The 23,290-nt window shown below is 43.5% G+C and overlaps 1 protein-coding gene across 2 annotated transcripts in view; it reads right to left on the reverse strand.

Moving 5' to 3' along the window:
- LOC141271072 (protein-glutamine gamma-glutamyltransferase E-like) overlaps nucleotides 1–23,290 on the reverse strand; it is a 105,342-nt gene that overhangs the window by 13,121 nt on the left and 68,931 nt on the right. For both annotated transcript variants that reach the window (XM_073681174.1, XM_073681175.1), the window contains 4 exons: nucleotides 22,230–22,407; nucleotides 20,228–20,363; nucleotides 14,399–14,502; nucleotides 13,943–14,185 (listed from right to left, as the gene is read on the reverse strand). In XM_073681174.1, coding sequence (XP_073537275.1) covers nucleotides 13,943–14,185; nucleotides 14,399–14,502; nucleotides 20,228–20,363; nucleotides 22,230–22,407 — 661 coding nt within the window. The remainder of the gene's footprint in view (nucleotides 1–13,942; nucleotides 14,186–14,398; nucleotides 14,503–20,227; nucleotides 20,364–22,229; nucleotides 22,408–23,290) is intronic.

Consider the following 23,290-nt stretch of genomic DNA (forward strand, 5'->3'; position numbering starts at 1 on the left):
TCTACCCAACTCATCCAGGGCCCTGGTGCGGTGGCTCACTGGGTAATAAAGGGGTTAAGGCCAGCTTGGCATTATCAGCTGGCCCTAAGCCCGAAATTCATGGGGTCACGCCAATATTAGACATGACCGCCATGAATTTCTAGTAAAGTATTTAAAAAAACACAACACCCAGAATAAAGTCCTTTAATTGAAATAAACACACAATTCTTTATTGTTCTAAATTAAACCATACTTACCGTCACGCCCATTCCAGCTGAAGCCAACGATCTCCTGCAATAAAAGAAAAATAATAAAGCAACATCATCCTTACCTTTCCATGGTTCCCACGACAGCTTCAGCTCTGCTACATCGAGATGACAGGCTGGACCGCAGCAGAACGCTGCCATTCAGCCTGTCATCCCGAAGACACTGAGAAGCGCAGGCATGCTTGCGCTCCTCAGTGTCTGGCTGTGACGGCATAAAGATGAGCCGAGGTCATGTCCAATGAACTCAGCTCACCTCATGCACGTCACTGACAGCGTGGGAAAATTCTCCTGCACTCAGCGCTTCAGCGTGAGAATTTTCCCACGCTGTCAGTGACGTGCATGAGGTGAGCTGAGTTCATTGGACATGAACTCGGCTCATCTGGATGACGTCACAGAGAGACACTGAGGAGCGCAAGCACGCCTGCGCTTCTCAGTGTCTGCGGGATGACAGGCTGGATGGCAGCGTTCTGCTGCGGTCCAGCCTGTCATCTCGATGTAGCAGAGCTGAAGCTGTCGTGGGAACCATGGAAAGGTAAGGATGAGGTTGCTTTATTATTTTTCTTTTATTGCAGGAGATCGTTGGCTTCAGCTGGAATGGGCGTGCCAGTAAGTATGGTTTAATTTAGAACAATAAAGAATTGTGTGTTTATTTCAATTAAAGGACTTTATTCTGGGTGTTTGTGTTTTTCTTTAACTTTGACTATGGGGTTAGTAATGGGGGTGTCTTATAGACGCCTCTCCATTACTAACCTGGGCTTGATGTCAGCTGGCATTATAAGCTGACATCAACCCCAGCCCTATTACCCCCTGCCACCGCACCAGGGCAGCGTGGAAGAGCGAGGCTAAGTGCCAGAATTGGCGCATCCTATGGATGCGCCATTTCTGGGGCGGCTGACGGCTGGTGTTTCTAGCCTGGGAGGGGGCCAATATTCATGGCACCCTTCCTGGGCTATTAAAATCAGCCCCCAGCTGTCTGCCTAGCCTTTGCTAGCTATTAAATTAGGGGGGACCCCACGTTATTTTTTTGGGGGGGTTCCCCTATTTTAATAGCTAGTAAAGGCTAGGTATTCAGCTGGGGGCTGATATTAGTAGCCTGGGAAGCTCCGTGGGTATTACCCCCTTCCCAGGCTTCAAACATCTGCCCCAGCCGTCTGCTTAACCTCCGCTAGAGCCTAAAATTACGGGGAACCCCACGCCAATTTTTTTTTAAATAAATCCTTTATTTTAACACTAAATGACAAGTACAGTAATCAACACTGTCACTGTGCTTCTTATATGTGTGACTGACATGTTTCTATCTATCTAATCTATGTGTGATTCTCTATTCTTTCTATTCTAAATTGTTGGGTACAGATGCTGAATTGCCGGCCGGCTTTTTTAAAGAGACGGTGCACGAAAACACTAATATTTTTTTAAATAAATCCTTTACACTAAATGACAAGTACAGTAATCAACACTGTCACTGTACTTCATATATATGTGACTGACATGTTTCTATCTATCTAATCTATGTGTGATTCTCTATTCTTTCTATTCTAAATTGTCGGGTACAGATGCTGAATTGCCGGCCGGCTTTCTTAAAGAGACGGTGCACGAAAACACTAATATTTTTTAAAATAAATCCTTTACACTAAATGACAAGTACAGTAAGCAACACTGTCACAGTACTTCATATATATGTGACTGACATGTTTCTATCTATCTAATCTATGTGTGAAGCTCTATTCTTTCTGTTGTAAATTGTCGGGTACCGGTGAATGCCGCTGATGAATTGCTGGCTTTTCATGTCATTCTACATTATTCTTAGTTGTTTTACTTCATGTAGAATTAACCTACAAGGAAAGAAAGGGTTTATTTTCATTCCGATATTTGTGTCCCATTGACTTGCATTGGTTTCCGGTATCGGAATCGGCGATATCCGATACTTTTTGGGTATCGGCCCGATCCAATCCGATACGATATTTCCTGATATCGGAAGGTATCGCTCAACACTAGCTGTCACACATTATCTGTAGAATTTGTTAAATGTTTTATGGCTTTCCTTTTTTCATATCTCTATTGCAAATCTGTTAGCTCTCACTATTCAGATTCCCTCCAAAATGGCTGCTATATTTCCTGATGCTGCTTTTATACAGGCTATGATAGTCTCTCCTGATTGGCTGTGCTATAAGGCATTATGTGAAGCTTGTCGGGCCGTGTCCAAGGTCACGTTATATCTCACTGGCTGATGCAATATACTACATTGTCTAAAATGACAGGGGAGCAATTTTGGCAATTCTCATAAATCAAATTGCTTGAATTCACCGGTCCAGCTATTTTTCAAAACTTCAACACAAATTCGAATTGTATCATATTGAATGGATTTGCTCATCTCTAAAAATAGCAATCGATATTCTGTATTATTAGAAAATTAAAATCTTACAAAAATTTCCTATTATGGTGCGTTGCAACCTGATGCTCCTGGGCTCCAATCTGAAATCTATAACAGCGGCCCTATTTACCATGTGTCATTTACAATACTGCCTAACCATTGTGGCAAAGGAGCACACAGACCTAAAGAAACAGCTCCTCTTCATCCCTTATAGCTACACCCAGGTAATATGACTACAAAGTTATGAAAAGTTTGTCAATTTTCCTTCTTAGTATTGCATCAAGGTGGATGCAGAATAGAAGTACCATAAGTGCAACCAACAGGCCCTTACCAGGTAGGGATCTCACTACTACCTGAAGTCAGGTTCTAGAACGAAATATAGGTTTACTTTGTGATAAGTTATGGTTTGCAAGGGTTTTTTTTTTTCTTCACGCCATATACCCATCACTACTGTATAATAACAAAAAAAAATTGTGCAATGCGGTCCTAAATTTCAAATGTTTTTAAAATTTCCAGCTTGTAATGATCACTGAGGGGTGGCTTTTTTACCATCACCAGTAAGTAATGTTTTTTTCTAAAGGTTGTAGAGGGTCTTGAAAAGTATTGTCTGCTCTCCTTCAAAAACAGTGTCTCATCTATCAACAAGCTGTGTATAGTATTGCTGCTCTGCCCAACTGTGGTCCAATAGTTGAGGCCGCATAGGTCTTCCTTAGTGATTCTGCAGTGTCTTGAAAAAGTGTTCATACCCAGTGAACTTTTCCACATTTTTTCAAGTTACACCAACAAACGTAAATGTAGAGTGGTGGAAATAAGTATTTGATACATTGCAGATTTTGCAAGTTTTCCCACCTACAAAAAATGGAGAGGTCTGTAAATGTTATCATAGGTACACTTAGCGTGTGAGAGACAGAATCTAAAAAAAGTTCAGAAAATCACATTGCATGATTTTTACATAATTAATTTGCATCTTATTGCATGAAATAAGTAATTGATACAATTTTAAAACAGAACTTATTTTTTTTACAGAAATGTTTGTTTACAATTACCGAGGTCAGACGTTTCCTGTAGTTCTTGACCAAGTTTGCTCACACTGCAGCAGGGATTTTGGCCCACTCCTCCATACAGATCTTTTCCAGATCTTTCAGGTTTCAGGGCTGTCGCTGGGCAACATTGATTTCAGCTCCCTCCAAAGATTTTCTATTTGGGTTCTGGTCTGGAGACTGGCTAGGCCACTCCACGACCTTTAAATACTTCTTACGTAGCCACTCCTTAGCTTCCTTGGCTGTGTGTTTTGGGTCATTGTCATGCTGGAAGACCCAGCCACAACCTATCTTCAATGCTCTTACTGAGAGAATGAGGTTGTTGGCCAAAATCTCACAATACATGACCCCCATCCATCCTCCCTTCAATAATATGGTGCAGTCGTCCTGTCCCCTTTGAAGAAAAGCACACCCATAGTATAATGTTTCCCCACCATTCTTCATAGCTGGGATGGTGTTCTTGGGATGGACTCACCCTTCCTCGCTCGAAACACGGCGAGTTGAGTTCATAGCAAAGAGTTCTATTTTGGTCTCATCTGACCACGTGACCTTTTCCCATGCTTCCTCTGGATCATCCAAATGCTCATTGGCAAACTTCAAATGATTCTGGATATGTGCTGGAATGAGCAGGTGGATCTTGCGTGCCCTGCAGCATTTTATTTCATGACGGCATGGTGTTTTACTTATGGTAATGTTTGAGACTCTGGTACCAGCTCTCTTCAAGTCATTTATCAACTCCTCCCGTTTAGTTCTGGTCCTTACCCCACGAAGTAAGATCTTGCATGGAGCCCCAGACCGAGAAAGATTGACAGTCATCTTGTGTTTCCTCCATTTTCTAATAATTGAGCCAACAGTTGTTGTCATCTGAATAAGCTGCTTGCCTATTGTCTTGTAGCCAATCCCAGCCTTGTGCAGGTCTACAATTCTGTCCTTTGTGTCTTTAGACAGTTCTTTGGTCTTGTCCATGGTGGAAAAGTTAGAGTGTGATTGACTGTGTGCACAGGTGTCTTTTATACAGGTAACGAGTTCAAACAGATGCAATTAATACAGGTAATGAGTGCAGAGTAGGAGGGTTTCTTAAAGGAAAACTAATAGGCTTGTGAGAGACAGAATTCTTGCTGGTTAATAGGTAACCAAATACTTATTTCATGCAATAAAATGCAATTACATTATTTAAAAATTATTAGTGATGGGCGAGCACTAAAATGCTCGGGTGTTCGATGCTCGGGTCGAGCAAATTGGAATACTCGGGTGCTCGACCCGAGCAACGAGTCCAATGTGAGTCTATGGGAAACTCACATTTTTCAGGTGGCTCCCCCCGGCGGTCTGCAGAGGGCCTAAAAATTGTCCAAATCGATGGGTGCAGTGTTCAAATGACATGGGAACAGCATGGGGAAGACTCCTGGAAGAATTTCTCACTCCCAAGTCACTGCTGTCAACAACGTTGTCAGAGGTATTACACCACTTTTACGGACTCACAATAAAACATACAAAAACAAATCCAAAATGGATTTTCCTTGGAAATATGTTAAGGAACATCTTTTCCAGGGTAATGACTTGTATATAAGCAAAATAAATAACCAAAGCCAAAAATACTCCTCCACACCTTGGACTATGTTCACATGTAGCGTTTTTGATGCGTTTTTGCACTTTTGCATTGCTTTCAACCAAAACAAATGCATTCACTGGGAAATGTCATTTTAACATTTTACAACCTTATCTGGCCATGTGGTGTGTGACACATCATCAGACACATGCATACAGTGCTGAAAAGACATGGGAACAGCATGGGGAAGACCTCTGGAAGCATCTCTCACTCCCAGGTCACTGACTAAAAGTGTGCCCATTATAAGTGATCCTTGGCGCATGCGAAGATGCCTCCCGCCATGCACCTGTCATTGCAGATCACTGTCCTCGCCCCTGTCTCAGTGCAGCATTCAGTTGTCCCTACCCCATTCCTTGGAATGCAAGCGCAAGTATGCAGCCAGCCAGCACACACACCGGCTGCAATACTATACTGCCAAATTGGCCAGGGACGGTACGGAGCTAATCCACAGATTTTTTTGCTGAGTCGTATTTCACCACAGCCATATTGTTTAGCTTGGTGAAAGGACTTGGGAAACCATATCTACTCCAGCTGTCATTTCTCCCAGGTAGTCCTCTAAAGCTGCTTTCACTAGATACCAGAGGGTGAACGGCAGCGCATTGGATCAGTGGTTAGCACTGAAGCCTTGCAGCGCTGGGATCCTGGGTTCAAATCCAAGCAAGGATAACATCTACAAGGATTTTGTATGTTCTCCCTGTATTTGTGTGGGTTTCCACCTCAGTAAAAAAGCAGCCATAGAGTGTCCGGGAACCTACCCACACACTTTTCTTAGCCAGGACTGCTTCTCGGCACGGTTGGACGGTCCCACCAGAGAATCCTCTGGTGTGCCCTGGCTTCTACATCAGGAGAGTTCATAATAGCGCTAACTTTGCAGCTGCTATGGGGCTCTTGAACGGGGGAGAAAGGTGAGCCCTCAGAATCAAATCCTCTGGTGGGCCCAAATGTTTTACAATCTGATATAGCTTCTCAGTGGGAGTTGTATTTCACCGCAGCCATATTCTTTAGCTCGGTGAAAGGACTAGCATAGAGGGAAACCATATCTACTCCGGCTGTCATTTCTCCGTCATGAGGTTCCGCCCATTGTCACACACGACCCTGCCTGGCTGTATGTTCAGTGGTGAGAGCCATAGATCAGGCTGCTGTGTTATAGCTTTCAACAACTCTGCAGCGCTGGGCGGTTTGTCACCTAAGCATTAAGCATGTTATCTTCAGCACAGCCTGTTGCCGCTTGGTCAAGGTAGTGCTGCAGTGCTTTCAGTTTCTCACTGATGTGGTCATTTCGGAGATGGAGGAGGAGGTGCAGGAGCTGAGCAATGTGATTACATTTAGGTTACATTGGCGACTCTGTTTTTTATACTAAAGAAAGATCCTACTGTTTGTTTGTTTTTTACATTATTTTTTAAGACAAATGCATTCACTGGGAAATGTCATTTTAATATTTTACAACCTTATCTGGCCATGTGGTGTGTGACACATCATCAGACACATCCTGCTTCATTTATGATGGAGGGACTCTGAAAGTCATAAAGCCTATTTTTATAGGGCCAACAGGCAGCCGTTACTATTATTAAAAGGCCAGCAGTCGGCCTTCGCTATTGTTAGAGAGCCATCAACCAGCTATGCTTTGTTGTTCCATTATTAACAAGTGGGTCTTCTATACTGTTATTGCATATGCAGTGACTGAAAGGGCTGCCAAAAATTCAGACGCAACCCAATACCCCTTTGAAGAGACATAGAGGTTGGTCTCAGTAAAAAAAAGTTCCCATTATAAAGGAGCGGGTCTCCTATAGTGTTAATGCCCATGCTGTGACTGCAAGGGCTGACCAAAATTTGGGAAAAACCCCACTAAGAAGTTAAAGGCACATAGAGCAGGGCCACATGTTTCCATTACAAAGGAGCGGGTGTGCTATACAGTTATAGGGTATGCAGTGATTCCAACGGCTGACCAAATTTAGGAAAAACCCCACTAAGAATTTAAAGACACATAGAGCAGGGCCACAGTAACAACAAATTCCCATTAGAAAAGAGAGGGTCTCCAATAGTGTTGGTGTATGAAAGGGCTGCCAAAAATTGGGAGGCACTCAAATGCCCCATAGAAGAGACGTACAGGGACTCATGAAAAAATGTTCCCATTAGAAAGGAGCGGGTCTCCTATACTTGTAATGCCCATGCACTAAGTGTATGGGCTGACAACCATTTACCCCTGGGGGGTATACATGAACATACTGTATAAAAAAAATTTTTTACAGGCATCATCAACACCCTTTAAAAAAATATGTGGGTGTTGCATCACGGACCACGGCCATCCTGGTGATATGGTGGTGGAGGATAAGGATGAAGAGAAGGAGCAGGACAAGAGAAAATAGCCAAAATCAGGAAGTGTTTACCCATGTGTGGGTGTGAAGAGGTGCATTGGAATACACCTCCCAAAAAAAGACACTGGATTTGAGTTTATGTTACGCTGCTATCTTTCGGTGGTGTTGAGAAGTCTGGCCCAATCCAGCCCTTGTTCATTTACTTTAACAAGCAGATCCAGCAGCTCCAGGTAGGATTTGAGAAACCGCTGAACCACGAGGTTAAGCACATGGGCCAGGCATGGTACATGTGTGAGCTTGCCTCAAAGCCACCACCAGGTTCTGGCCATTGTCACACACGACCATGCCTGGCTGTAGGTTCAGAGGTGTGAGCCACAGATCTGCCTGCTCTTTCAGAGCTGTCCACAACTCTTCAGCATTGTGCGGTTTGTCACCTAAGCATATTAGCTTCAGCACAGCCTGTTGCCACTTGGCCAAGGCAGTGCTTCAGTGCTTCCAGCTTGTGACTGATGTGGTCATTTCAGAGATGGAGGCTGAAGAGGAGGAGGAGGCTGAGGAGGATGAGGTGCAAGAGCTGTTGACTTGTAGACTGTGGGGGCAACCCTGATTGACCTAGGGCCCGCAATCCTTGGCGTAGGGAGGACGTGTTCCGTCCCAACGTCCAACTGGGTCCCGGCTTCCACTATGTTAACCCAGTGTGCCGTCAGCGAGATGTTGTGTCCGTGCCCACAAGCACTTGTCCACATGTCCGTGGTTAGGTGGACTTTCTCGGTAACTGCGTTGTTGAGGGCACGGCTAATGTTTTGGGACACGTGCTTGTGTAATGCGGGGACGGCACACCAGGAGAAAGAGTGGTGGCTGGGGACCGAGTACCGAGGAATGGCAGCCGCCATCAGGTTGCGGAATGCTTCCTGTCTCCACGAGCCTAAAAGGCAACATTTCTAGCGCAAGCAGTCGCGAAATGTGAGAATTTAGTAGTGTGGCCTGTGGGGCGTTGGCTGCGTATTTGTGCTTGCGTTCCAAGGACTGACGTATGGACAATGAACGCTGCGCTGGGACAAGAACATGGACGTGCTTCCTGATGCTGCTACTTGAGAGTGTGCAGTGACAGGTGCAAGGCAGGAATCATCTTCGCATGCACCATGGACAGGGGATTGGCTTGCATGCACTACAGCGGAAGAAGCAGTGGTGCCACCTGCAGACACTATTCCTGGACCCTAGGGTTCAGCCCACAAAATCAGGTGCTTTGCTGCCATGTAACTTATCATGCTGGTGGTGGTCAGGCTGGTCGTTTTGCCACCCCTGCCGATGCTGGCCTGGCAGGTGGTGCAAATGGCCTTTTTGGGGTTATCGGTAGAGTCTTTAAAAAACAACCAGACTCAGGAAGACCTAACAGTTGTACTGGCAACTTCCTTCGTGTTGGTGCTATGGGGATCGGTAGCTTGCTTCTTTCTGCGGCCACCACACTGCTTCTTCCTGCCTGCTGGGGTGCTCTGCCTCCCTCCCCCTGTGTGCTGCTGTCCTCACTCTGCATGTCCTCCTGCCAGGTTGGGTCAGTTACTATATCATCCACCACCTCGTCTTCCCCTTCCGCACTCTGGTCCTCCTCCTGACTTTCTGGCAATTGTGTCTCATCATCGTCCACTTCTTGTGACACTTTCCCACCGTCGCCTTCGTGTGACCATGGCTGCTCAAATACATGCGATCTCCTCTTGCCCCACTTCAAGTGGACTGGGCAAGAGGCCCGAATCTGTAAATGGAAAAGTGAACAGCTCTTCGGAGTGTCCAAGTGTGGGATCAGTTGTCTCTGGGCACTCGGCAAGGTGGGAGGAAGAAGGATCGGGGTGAGGAATATGTGGTCCAGACTCATAGCTACTGAGGCTTGACCATGTGGAAGACAAGGTGGTGGTGGTGATGGTGGCTAAGTGACTGGAAGCATTAGATGCTATCCAACCAATAACCTTTTCACACTGCTCTGTGTTCAATAGTGGTGTTCTGCGGTCCCCTTTTAATTGGGACAGGAAGGTCGAGCGAGAAGATGTGGGTGTTTGTTGTGCCACAATTTCAGCTTGACCACGGCCTCGACCTCTGCATGCACCATCACGTCTAGTTCCCCGTCCCTTGCCATGTGCCTTGCCCATTTTAAATGGAGGACAATATCTTCGACACTCACTACAAATGACCGAATTTAGAGCAAACTTATATGTGATCCGTACAACGGAGAAACCACAGTTTTAAATACCTGGCCTATAGGCAACTATTTTGAACAGCAAACTGGTGTCAATTGCTTCACTGACACACTGAAACAAACTTTTAATGGAGGTCAGAAATGGCAGTATTTTCTCAAAACGTATATGTGATCCATGTGACGGAGAAAACACAATTCTAAATACCTGGCCCGTAGGTTACTATTTTGAACAGCAAACTGGTGTCAATTGCTTCACTGACACACAAACAAATTTTTAATGGTGGTCAGAAATGGCAGTATTTTCTGAAAACATATATGTGATCCGTGTGACGGAGAAAACACAGTTTTAAATAGCTGGATTTTTAGCGCTGTAATATGGAAAGGACCTGGCTGTATTCTGCAATGCCAACAAGCAAATGGCGCAGAAAAACTGTGTTCTCTGGATTGCTTTTTAAGCAAATAATGAGGATTAAGATCCAAAAAAAGTATTCCTGCCCCTGAGACCTGGGCCTTTGTATAGAAATATCTAGAAATATCTAACAGCAGCAGAAGGCAGAACTGGAATGGAACCTCTTGTTCTATATGCGCTATATGCACTGCAGTCTGCTATATACACTGCCTGCCTGCCTATATATACTGCCTGCTTGATATCTCTTCAGATGGATTAGTCCTCAGAAGGACTGTTTGTTGAGATGGATATGTGTCTCTTATATAGTTTGGTACACCTACATTAACTAGAAACAAGAAACTCTCTCCCTAGCTCAGCAGCACCTCTCCCTACACTGTAAAGCCACAACCAACATGGCTACGGCATTACAGTGAGTGGCAGGCAATCCCTGCATGTTCATTGGCTCTCTAAAGAGCTCTAAACATGCAGGGAGGAGACCTGAGCTCCGGCTGAGCAACGCCGGAAATACTCGGCGAGCACCGAGCATCTCGAGCAGTGAGATGCTCGGGCAAGCACCGAGCAGTAGCGAGCATGCTCGCTCATCATTAAAAATTATGCAATGTGATTTTCAGGTTTTTATTTTTAGATTCTGTCTCTTACAGTTGAAGCGTACCTTTCCATTCTTTGTAGGTGGGAAAACTTGCAAAATTGGCCGTGTATCAAATACATATATATAAATAAAATGATAAATGGTTTTCTAAATATTTAAAACACATAAATCAGAAAACTGTGATGTGCATTTGTATTCAGCCTCCCTAAGTCAACATTTTGAAGAGCCACCTTTCACGACAATTATTGCTGCAAGTCTTTTGTGGTCTGTCTTTACCAGTTTTGCACATCGAGGCCATTCTTCTTTGCAAACTAGCTCTAGCTAAGTGAGATTGGATGGAGGCGTCTGTGAACAACAATTTTCAAGTCTTGACTAATATCCTCAATAGGAGTTAGGTATGGACTTTGACTAGACTATTCAAACACATGACTATGCTTTGATCTAGACCATTCCAATGTAGCTCAGGCAGTATGTGTAGGGTTGTTGTCCTGCTGTAAGGTTAACCTACGCATTAGTGTCAACTCTACTGCAGTCTCTAACAGGTGTTTTTTCTCCAGGATTGCTCTGTATATTGCTCCATCCATCTTCCCATCAACTCTGACCAGCTTCCCTGTCCCTGCAGAAGAAAAGCATCCCCACTGCATGATTCTGCCACCATCATGTTTGATGGTGAGGAGGTGTTTTCAGGGTCATGTGCAGTGTTAGTTTTCCGCCGCACATAACATTTTGCATTTAGCCCAAAATGTTCTGACCATAGCACCTTCTTCCACCTGCTAGCTGTATCCCCTACACTGCTTTTTGCAAACTGTAAATGAGATTTCTTATGGTTTGCTTTCAAAACTGACTGTTTTCCTTGCCATTCCTTCATAAAGGCCAGGTTTGTGGACTAATATTTATCTTGTGGACAGATTCTCTCACCTGAGCTGTGGATCTCTACAGCTTTGCCAGAGTGACTATGGGTCTCTCGGCTGCTTCTTTAATTAAAGATCTCTTTGCTTGGAATGTCAGCTTAGGTGGATGGCCATGTCTTGTTAATAGTGTTGCTCGAACATGCTCGGATAAAGAGTCCTAGTCGAATATCTTCGGCGTACCCATCAGATATGTTTGCGTTGCTGCGGCTGCATGTCTCATGGCTGTTACACAGTCGCAACACATGCAGGGATTGCTTGTTTGTTAGGCTGACTGACAGCTGCGAGACATGCAGCTGCTGCGACATGAACATATCTGATGAGCACGCCGAAGACACTCGGTTAGGACTCGAACGTGCTCAGATAACACCTTGTCCGAGCAAGATTGTGTAACACTATTTGCAGTTATGTCATACTCCTTTAATTTTTGGATGATGGATTCAACAGAGCTCTGTGAGATGTTCAGAGCTTAGACTATTTTTTTTATTTAGACCCAAACTTTGCTCTATTCTTTTCTACAAAATTATCCCTGACTTGTCTTGTGTGTTCCTTTGTTTTTCATAATGCTGTTTAATGCTTTATGTTCTCAAAACCAAGCAATATGAACTGAGGTCTAAGATGGTAGACATGCAAGAAATAGGACCGGGTGGTCTGGAGTTGGGACCCGGTCCTATTTGTCTACCCTTTTATATGCATTACTTCAACTTTGATATACAGTAAGGTTTTTAATATAGACAGTATAGGTACCGTCCCAATTTAGGGTCACCTTGCCGCTGGTGGGACGGCTTGTATACTTTTTTTGATCAAAAATAGTTCACTAAGTACCCTATATTTATTATGCAACTTTGCTTTACATTTATATATAATGATGGTAGGGTATGAGATATATTTTTTGTCTTCTGTAGGTTTTGCTTCTTTTTGCTAGTGTGAACATGCTCCTATTTCTTGCATGTCTACCATCTTAGACCTCAGTTCACATTGCTTGGTTTTCTGTCTTGTTTGCATTCTGTGCAATTTAAGGATGTGGCATCCCCTTTGTTGAGCTGATTAGTATATGTGTAGCTTACCATGGGCCCTGGTGGTCTGGAGTTGGGACCCGGTCCTATTTGTCTACCCTTTTATATGCATTACTTCAACTTTGATATACAGTAAGGTTTTTAATATAGACAGTATAGGTACCGTCCCAATTTAGGGTCACCTTGCTGCTGGTGGGACGGCTTGTATACTTTTTTTTGATCAAAAATAGTTCACTAAGTACCCTATATTTATTATGCAACTTTGCTTTACATTTATATATAATGATGGTAGGGTATGAGATATATTTTTTGTCTTCTGTAGGTTTTGCTTCTTTTTGCTAGTGTGAACATGCTCCTATTTCTTGCATGTCTACCATCTTAGACCTCAGTTCACATTGCTTGGTTTTCTGTCTTGTTTGCATTCTGTGCAATTTAAGGGTGTGGCATCCCCTTTGTTGAGCTGATTAGTATATGTGTAGCTTACCATGGGCCTAGGTGGTCTGGAGTTGGGACCCGGTCCTATTTGTCTACCCTTTTATATGCATTACTTCAACTTTGATATACAGTAAGGTTTTTAATATAGACAGTATAGGTACCGTCCCAATTTAGGGTCACCTTGCCGCTGGTGGGATGGCTTGTATACTTTTTTTGATCAAAAATAGTTCACTAAGTACCCTATATTTATTATGCAACTTTGCTTTACATTTATATATAATGATGGTAGGGTATGAGATATATTTTTTGTCTTCTGTAGGTTTATGTTCTCAAGCAAACCTCTGAGGCCTTCACAGAACAGCTGTAGTTATATTGAGAATAAATTAAACACAGGTGGACTCAATTTACTAAATATGTGACTTCTGGAGGCAATTGATCACTCAGGATTATATGTAGGGGTATCAGACTACAGGGGGCAGAATATAAATGCATATCACTATTTTGAAATATATATTAAAAAATAAAAGTATGTTTCATTTCCTTTACACTTCACAAATATTTGCTGCTTTTTGTTGATATATCACATAAAATCCCAATAAAATACATTTAAGTTTATGGGTGTAACGTGAAAAAATGTGGAAAAGTACACTGGGCATTAACACTTTTTAAAGGCACTGTATATGCTAGCTATTAAAGAGTTGGAAGGGAGTTTAATATGGCTCCCACTATATAGTGTTTACATGTCCTTATGAGACAAATGAAAACTTCTTTCCTTCTGGAAACAACCAATTTATTGATACCCACTAAATAGTTTCCTTACCTTCTGGGTATTTGTATGAATTAGTGACATCTACCCGATCATCACTCCCAACAGCTTTGGTGCTTATATATTTGCCAACATATTTGGTATCATTAGAAATTCTTTTCTTTGTGCCATCACTAAAATGAATCCATTGAGTAAGATCAGCGTTCACTGATGCAAACATGAAGGCTACATCATACTTAAGGTGAACATCACCTTCTTTTATAGCCACACGAGGCGCAGGACCACAGCAATATATTCCTAAAGTTAATAGAAATTAGAGGTGTTATAACATTTCTATATTGTCCAAAAATAGACTTCTAAAAAAGTTAAAATGTGAATAAATAATGACCATACAAAATATACCATAGAAGATGATGATTGTCAACCATTGAACGTCTCTGTGAAGAGCACGTATAATAGCTGAAACCTTAAAATTCTGTGGGTAAATTCAAGTTAGTGTGTATCTCTTACCATCACTTTGTTCCAGTGGTGTTGCATCCATCACTTGCCATCCATCATAAGCTGAATCTACATCCTTACGGTTAAACCAAGCCTCATTCCAGACATGGAAATTCCTGTAAATGCAAATATTTTACATAAAATATGAATATTTTTTACCGAAGTCTAATGGTGCTCAGTCAATAACCAATGTTAAAAAGAAAAACCTTTTCTCTCCTCATCCTGCATATTTCCTATATTCCTCTGCAGGACCAGGAAGTCTTGGCCAATAATACGAGAATTAAACATGAGATTAAATTGCCCTATGGCCACTGCTGCTCAGATATAACGCCTAGGAGTTGAAGGGTGTTGTTATGCAAGTTCAAACAATTAACAATGAATAATTTATGGCATTTCTATTCTAGTAAAGTCATCATACTTGAGAAGGAACGATTCAAATATAACAAGAAAACTTTGTTATTAGGAAGTCAAACTTTGCTCCCACCATTACATCCAGGCAAAACTAGAATCATGGTTCTATGTGGTACTTGCCTCTTGGAAGTCAGAAAGAGATCAGAATGTTATTATAGAATCCCTGCAATTTTCCTATTATAAGAGTATAGTTCTGTGGGGACTAATGTTCAATAAAGGACTCATTCTGGCCTTGAAACTTGGGATGCTTTGGCCTCGATTCCTCAAGATCGGCGATTGTCAAGCCGGTCTTGATGAGGGGGCATGTTTGTTTGGAGTCAGACGCTCATGATTCATTAAGAGGCATGCCACATTTAACAAATGGTGTGTGCATCTGTGCACCTAGCCCCAAATTTACTTCAGTCCGGGACTGGAGTAAGATTTCTGTCATAATGAATTAGATGAGCTGGGGCATAATGCCCCCATCATTCCCCAGCTTCTCCACCAGAAGTCACAATATTTTTGTGCAACTCTACATTAAGCAACAATTTTGTAACCTTCAAAGTGATTTACTCCAGAATTCTAGCTTAATCAGTGTGATTAATCAGGGTCTTTATTTTTACAATAGTAGTGCTTATTTGGCATAGTAATACATTTCCAATAGAATGGAATCAATTGTTCGAGATCCAGGGGTTTCCACCATTGTGCAGAAGCACCGCCTCATGTCTCGCTTAGGTAAAAGTGCGCTTTCTAATCAAACTGAAAACTGTGAGGCTGAGTGATCACAGCTCCATAGCTCTCTCCATCTCATCCACTCTGATGATGCTGGAATTGACACCTTCAATACCTTAAAATAGAAAATCCACCAAAGATGTTGCCACTGCCACCTTTACTGTTCTAAACCAGTAGAGATATTACCAATAACCCTTCACCTGAATCAGCCCCCAAGAGGGCAGGAGTGAGAACAAGGTACATTTTTGCAATAGAGATCATCAGGGGTGGATTAAGAGTAGCAAGGGCCCCGGGCAGTTTAGAAGGTGGGGGCCCCCACACACACACCTGATGTATCACGTGACATGTCACATGATCCCCTGTGATACATCATGTGATAGTTCACGTGAAATTAATTTGGCACAATATTAATATATTAATTATATATTTTTTTACATTAATTGTATGACTTAATATTGAGCACAATTAAGTATGCTGACATCCCCTATATACAGTATGAGACCCTACACACAATATCAGCTGCCACAATCCTCCTATACAAAGCAGGAGGCCGCACGTAGCCATCTATACACAGCGGTAGGCCGCACGTAGCCATCTATACACAGCGGGAGGCCGCACGTAGCCATCTATACAAAGCGGGAGGCCGCACGTAGCCATCTATACACAGCGGGAGGCTGCACGTAGCCATCTATACACAGTGGGAGGCCGCACGTAGCCATCTATAAAAAGCGGGAGGCAGCACGTAGCCATCTATACACAGCGGGAGGTCGCACGTAGCCATCTATACACAGCGGGAGACCGCACAGCACCATCTATACACAGCAGGAGACCGCACGTAGCCATTTATACACAGCAGGAGGCCGCACGTAACCATCTATACACAGCAGGAAGCCGCACGTAGCCATCTATACACAGCGGGGGGCCGCATGTAGCCATCTATACACAGCGGGAGGCCGCACGGTGCCATCTATACACAGTGGGAGGCCGCACGTAGCCATCTATACACAGTGGGAGGCCGCATGTAGTCATCTATACACAGCGGGAGGCCGCACGTAGCCATCTATACAAAGCGTGAGGCCGCACGTAGCCATCTATACACAGCGGGAGGCCACACATAGCCATCTATACACAGCGGGAGGCCGCACATAGCCATCTATATGACGCGCCCAGGGGATGGGGATGACTCGGTACTCGGGCCTTTACCTGGTTTGGGGGATGTCACGGTGGTCGGCTCCCGGGCCCGTACCCTGGGGTCACTCTTGAAAAAGGGGTTTGGAACTTGGATAAAATAAATAAACAGTTCGTGATGCCCTCTCTGGTACCTGGTAATGATTACCAGCACTGCTTCAGACCTCCGGGGGTGTTGGGATGGCAGCTGAGGTGTTTCTGCTCCCCACAGGTGGAGCAGGCCCCCGGGGCAGGGATGGGGTGAAGGGATGCAGGAGAGAGGGGACCCAGCTGGGTCAGAGGAAGAACAGACACGCACACAGGGGTTCGCTTCAGTACCTTTACTGATGATGGTAGTCAGGTACGGTCCGGGATACTTGTAAGTGGTGTGCATTTCTGGACTTGCTCCCCAGTGAGCGGGTGTAAGGCCTCCTTGCCTGTATCTTCCTGCCTCTCTCCCTGGAGCTTCTGACCTGCCTGGAACAGGGTCTAGCTTCCTTGATGTTTCTCTCACCCGTATGCTTGGCGGCGAGGGCTTTCCCCTGGTTACCACTATCCCTGGACGCCGGGGCTTTCGTGGTACCTAGGTCTCTAAATGTGCGGTATTCACGGGTGGACCGAGGGATATGAAATCCTCCTCAGTATGCCGGATTCCCTACTGGGCATGGAGGTCCCAATAGGCTCGGGCCCGGTGCCCGGCTTGCATCAGGGGACGAACTCTCTGTAGTTCCTCTGTCCCTCATGGCTCTTCTCCTCTCCTTATCTTCTGGCCCACTCTAGGCTCTCCACTGGCCAGACTAGCCCGCTGCTTGGGCCTAGCCTGGCTTTCAGACACACAGACTTCAGCTTTTCTGGTGCTGCAGCATCGAGTCACACTCACTGCTTCCCACTGACTGCATGTATTGAGGCCACTGGGGAGAATCCGTGTGTGTAACACCCAGGAGTTCTGTGACAGCCTGCAGCTGCAAGGCGTCACATATACACTGCGGGAGGCCGCACGTAGCCATCTATACACAGCGGGAGGCCACACGTAGCCATCTATGCACAGCGGGAGGCCGCACGGCACCATCTATACACAGCGGGATGCCGCACGGCGCCATCTATACACAGCAGGAGGCCCCCAGAGACAGTGGGAGGCCGCACGGCGCCCCCCCCCAGAGGCAGCAGGAGTGCGCACGGCACATACACAAACATATACAGACATATACAGTACATATACGTATATACTTAACAAAAAAGTGGGAAACAACTGAAAATATGTCTTATATTCTAGGTTCTTCAAAGTAGCCACCTTTTGCTTTGATGACTGCTTTGCACACTCTTGGCATTCTCTTGATGAGCTTCAAGAGGTAGTCACCGGAAATGGTCTTCCAACAATCTTGAAGGAGTTCCCAGAGATGCTTAGCACTTGTTGGCCCTTTTGCCTTCACTCTGTGGTCCAGCTCACCCCAAACCATCTCGATTGGGTTCAGGTCTGGTGACTGTGGAGGACAGGTCATATGGCGTAGCACCCCATCACTCTCCTTCTTGGTCAAATAGCCCTTACATAGCCTGGAGGTGTGTTTAGGGTCATTGTCCCATTGAAAAATAAATGATGGTCCAACTAAACGCAAACCAGATGGAATAGCATGCCGCTGCAAGATGCTGTGGTAGCCATGCTGGTTCAGTATGCCTTCAATTTTTAATAAATCCCCAACAATGTCACCAGCAAAGCACCCCACACCATAACACCTCCTCCTCCATGCTTCACAGTGGGAACCAGGCATGTAGAGTCAAATCCGTTCACCTTTTCTGCGTCGCACAAAGACACGGTGGTTGGAACCAAAGATCTCAAATTTGGACTTATCAGACCAAAGCACAGATTTCCACTGGTCTAATGTCCATTCCTTGTGTTCTTTAGCCCAAACGAGTCTCTTCTGCTTGTTGCCTGTCCTTAGCAGTGGTTTCCTAGCAGCTATTTTACCATGAAGGCCTGCTGCACAAAGTCTCCTCTTAACAGTTGTTGTAGAGATGTGTCTGCTGCTAGAACTCTGTGTGGCATTGACCTGGTCTCTAATCTGAGCTGCTGTTAACCTGCAATTTCTGAGGCTGGTGACTTGGATAAACTTATCCTCAGAAGCAGAGGTGACTCTTGGTCTTCCTTTCCTGGGGCGGTCCTCATGTGAGCCAGTTTCTTTGTAGCGCTTGATGTTTTTTGCAACTGCACTTGGGGACACATTCAAAGTTTGCCCAATTTTTCGCACCTTCATTTCTTAAAGTAATGATGGCCACTCGTTTTTCTTTACTTGTCTGCTTTATTCTTGCCATAATACAAATTCTAACAGTCTATTCAGTAGGACTATCAGCTGTGCATCCACCAGACTTCTGCACAACACAACTGATGGTCCCAACCCCATTTATAAGGCAAGAAATCCCACTTATTAAACCTGACAGGGCACACCTGTGAAGTGAAAACCATTTCCGGTGACTGCCTCTTGAAGCTCATCAAGAGAATGCCAAGAGTGTCCAAAGCAGTCAAAGCAAAAAGTGGCTACTTTGAAGAACCTAGAATATAAGACATATTTTCAGTTGTTTCACACTTTTTTGTTAAGTATATAATTCCACATGTGTTAATTCATAGTTTTGATGCCTTCAGTGTGAATGTACAATTTTCATAGTCATGAAAATACAGAAAAATCTTTAAATGAGAAGGTGTGTCCAAACTTTTGGTCTGTACTGTACATACACGCATAAACAAATTTGAAACACAAAAATACATATAAACAGACATCACACAATGATATCTGCCTGCGCACACACACACACACACACTCACTTACCATTCCCCGGCTCGGCTCCAGTCGTCCAGCTCCTCTCTGGTGGTAAGTAGCAGTGCAGGGCGCGCACTGCGTGACGTCACATTAGCAGACACGGCAGCGCACAGGGCCGTGTCTCCTAGCTGTGGCCAAAGAAGAAGCAGCGGCCGTGCGCAGCTGCTGGGGGAGCGATCCGGGGGCCCCCCGCCTCTGACTGCCAGTATGTGCCGCGGCACCGCATATATTATAATGAGGGCAATCTGGCCATGGGCCCCACAGGGCCCCGGGGTCCAGGCGGTAGCCCAGATTGCCCTCATTATAATCCGCCTTTGTAGATCATAATTCTTTAGCTATGCATCTGTCAGTATGGTGTAAATTGTCAGTCCCTCACAAAAATGTTCCTTTTTCAAGAACAGAAGGAATTCTATGCCATAAATAGGAAGTCATGTCATAGGGTTGCCATCTTAATAAGGCAGTAGCAAGAACAGAATCAGGTTAACTTTTACAACAGAGACCATGATTCTTTAGATATGCCTCTACTGGAATGGCAGAAAAGGTCAGTCCCTGACAATAAATCAATGTTTGGATACGAACCAGCTACATTATTGCTGGACAAACAGAAGAAACTCTAAATCATAAATAGGAAGTGATGACATAGGTCACCATCGTAATAAATGGGTGGTTAAATAAGCAGTAATTGGCCAGTTTAAGACTTTAGTTAAAGTGGATGCCATTAAAATCAATTATCCATGCTTACCACATCAAATCTTGCACAGATTCATTGCTTGATCCACGGTTGTCATAAACAATGTCAATATAAAGATTTCCATTCTTATCTTGGGCTGAATTAAAGTTGGTAATTACCCGTGTTGGTATTCCCAAACATCGTAGCACTGGAGAAATACATTGATATAGCATTTTAGAACATATAGATGTAACAGAGCTAAATATATTCCTCAATTTTGCAATTGTAACACCAAAAAGGAAAAGTCATGGAAATATGGAAATCACTGGATTGATAGACATGTTAATGATATGCAAATGATGGAAAAACGGAAATATAATTGTCAAAACATTTCAATTCATTCAGTATCACATACGAGCACCAGGCGCAGAAACACATGTACTTACACTCCATATCACGTAATCAATGAGGATATTGACCTCTTTTGACATACAGGGCTCTATTGAAGTCCAGCTTGTGGCTGGGATTCATAGGAGACCATGAGTTTTACTTTATACTTCAATGCTGTGATATTAAAATACATAGTAATCAGATGATCGCAGATTCAAGTCCCAAGGGGACATAATTGTGCTGTAAAAATAAAATATTTTTAAAAATATGATTTTTTTTTTAAAAAAAAAAAAGTAAAAGTTTGAATCATTCCCCTTTTCTACCTTAAAAATGAAGAAATAAAATAAAAAAGGTGGTATTGTTCTGTCGGTAAAAGTTCCGTCTACCAAATATAAAATTACATAACCCAATTGGTAAACCTTAAAGAGAAAAATCGAAATGCTAGTATTGCGTTTTTTGGTGACCGCAGCACCACAACAGTATACAAGTCTGGAGATACTGCAGGCAATGGTAGCAAATTTAGGCTACGAAGACTGCTCACAGTAGAACAAGAAACATGCTGCCTGGCATTATCTTGATGTAAAAAAAGCTCTTGGGACACTTTGGAGAAATAGCTGTAGTACTGGTTCCACAATTGATCTATTGTGTACTGCAAGTGAAATTAGACATCACATACCAAGATTAAGTTGTCAAACAGTGTCTACACAAACCAACCCAAGGTGTTTGCATGATATTCAAATACAAGACAGACATCAAGCTGCAGATTTTCTGACTACCTCACACCACCGATCTCAAAGGCAGTCATGGTGCAGAACATACCTGCAATGGAGGCTGGAGTGGAGGTCTATCTTCTTGAGCGAGGAGTTCTGCTTGTGTCTTTGACACAATGAGAGCTCGGGATTGGTCCTGGGCAATGTCATAAAGAAGCCTTTACTACTGAACGTCACACTGGTCCTAACCCTGGGACTATGATGTGGGGTGGTATAATGTACTGCAGCTGAAGTCTTTATTCCAGGTATACTAACAGCTTGGCGTTACATTGATTTGGTGGTGGTACCAGAACTACAGCCATTTCTCCATAGTGTCCCAGGAGTCATTTTTCAACATAACAATGCCATTAAGCATGTTACTTGTGCTACTGTGAGCAGCCTGTATGTTCTAAACGTACTACCATGACAAGCAGCATCTGCAGAATTTTTTCCTATCGAGTCCATCTGGGACTTCATTGTTTCGCAATTGCAAAGGAAGCCATCCAATGGGTTAAAGTAAGCCATCCAACTGATGGCAAAATGTCTAAAGAAACATGAAATTAAACAGCAAGTGCCACTGTGATGAATCGGCCAATATTTTTGACTATCTAGTCTAAGTTTACAGGCAAATTATAAACAGTTAATGATCTACCACAATTTAGTATTGGTTAGGTGCATGACATTTTCTAATTCACTGAATGTTGTTGCATGTAGGTTTAGTTACAGTTTAATTGGGAGTATACCTGACATGAATGCATTATGAATTTAATTATATATTAATCTGACATGTAATTCCTGACCAACGAGGACCCCTTTCGCTACCCATAGTTGTATGCCTTATATTTTGACAATGTTTGGTTGCGCAAAATAAACTTTTATTATAGCAATTATATTTTATTAGTATGCAACATATTCTCAGTTCAGGTGATCCCTACCTGTGCAGAGCACTCCACCATACACCCAACATTGGCCATACTTCACTGGCTTGTATCCCTTCAAGTACCAGTTCTTTAAAATGGCTGTACTTCCATTCCAACTGGCGGGGCTAACACCATCGTCATAAAATCCACTCCAGTTCTCCACAAGCACGCCATTTTCATCTTTACTATTTACCTTGAGGATACCGCATTTGAAAAGAGACAAAACATATTTGATTTAAATATAGAAATTTATGGAGGCCTGAATTTATGGAGGCCTAAAGTTATAAAGTGATTGTATAGAAACCACATTAAAATATAGAATTCTAGTGTGTTATAAAAACTAAAACTTTAGCACATACATTGGCATAGCTAGATGTAGCTAGGCTTTGTTGCACGCTAGACTAATACTTGGTTTTGCCATCCCACCCCCACAAAAATGTAACATTTTTTGTCATGAAAACTTGCCTAACTTTGTATTTAATTACTGTAAACAATATAAAGCTGAATAAACTAGAGTTTAGTCTTTCGGAATCTTGTGAGAGGACAGTATAGGGGGAGGGCAGGATGAGTCTCAGGAGACAGTATGGTGAGAAAGTATGGGAAATTGTGTGAGGAAACATTATGGGGAGCGGAAAATTTGTGGGTTGACTGTGTTGAGAGTGGGGAAAATGTGTGAGGAGACAGTATTGAGGGGGGTATGTGGGAGGAGTAGAGATGAGCTGATTGCTTTGTGCAACCCCAGTCCAGGTCAGTGCTCTCTGGCCATGTAAAGGAGCTTGAAAAGTTTCCTGGAATGTGGAGACCATGTACCATAAGAGGGACAGTGTGGGAGTCATATTTTGTGTAGGGGACACAGTGAGAAGCAATCATTTATTTAGTGGCTCAGCATAGAGCAGATATTTTTATTCAGGAACATTATAATCACACAGTTATTTTTAAAGGCACCATAATGGGATGTACTGCAGAAGACTGGAGAAAATAGAAGTCTGCATAGACGAGTTGTGGATGTAAAAAGGCATCATAGCATCTGGACAAGATGGAGAAGAAAATAAATAGAACGACTACAATCAGAGAAG

Source organism: Phyllobates terribilis, unplaced genomic scaffold (assembly GCF_046119375.1).
Source record: "Phyllobates terribilis strain yellow unplaced genomic scaffold, ASM4611937v1 Scaffold_5__5_contigs__length_657084704, whole genome shotgun sequence".
Lineage (NCBI taxonomy): Eukaryota > Metazoa > Chordata > Amphibia > Anura > Dendrobatidae > Phyllobates > Phyllobates terribilis.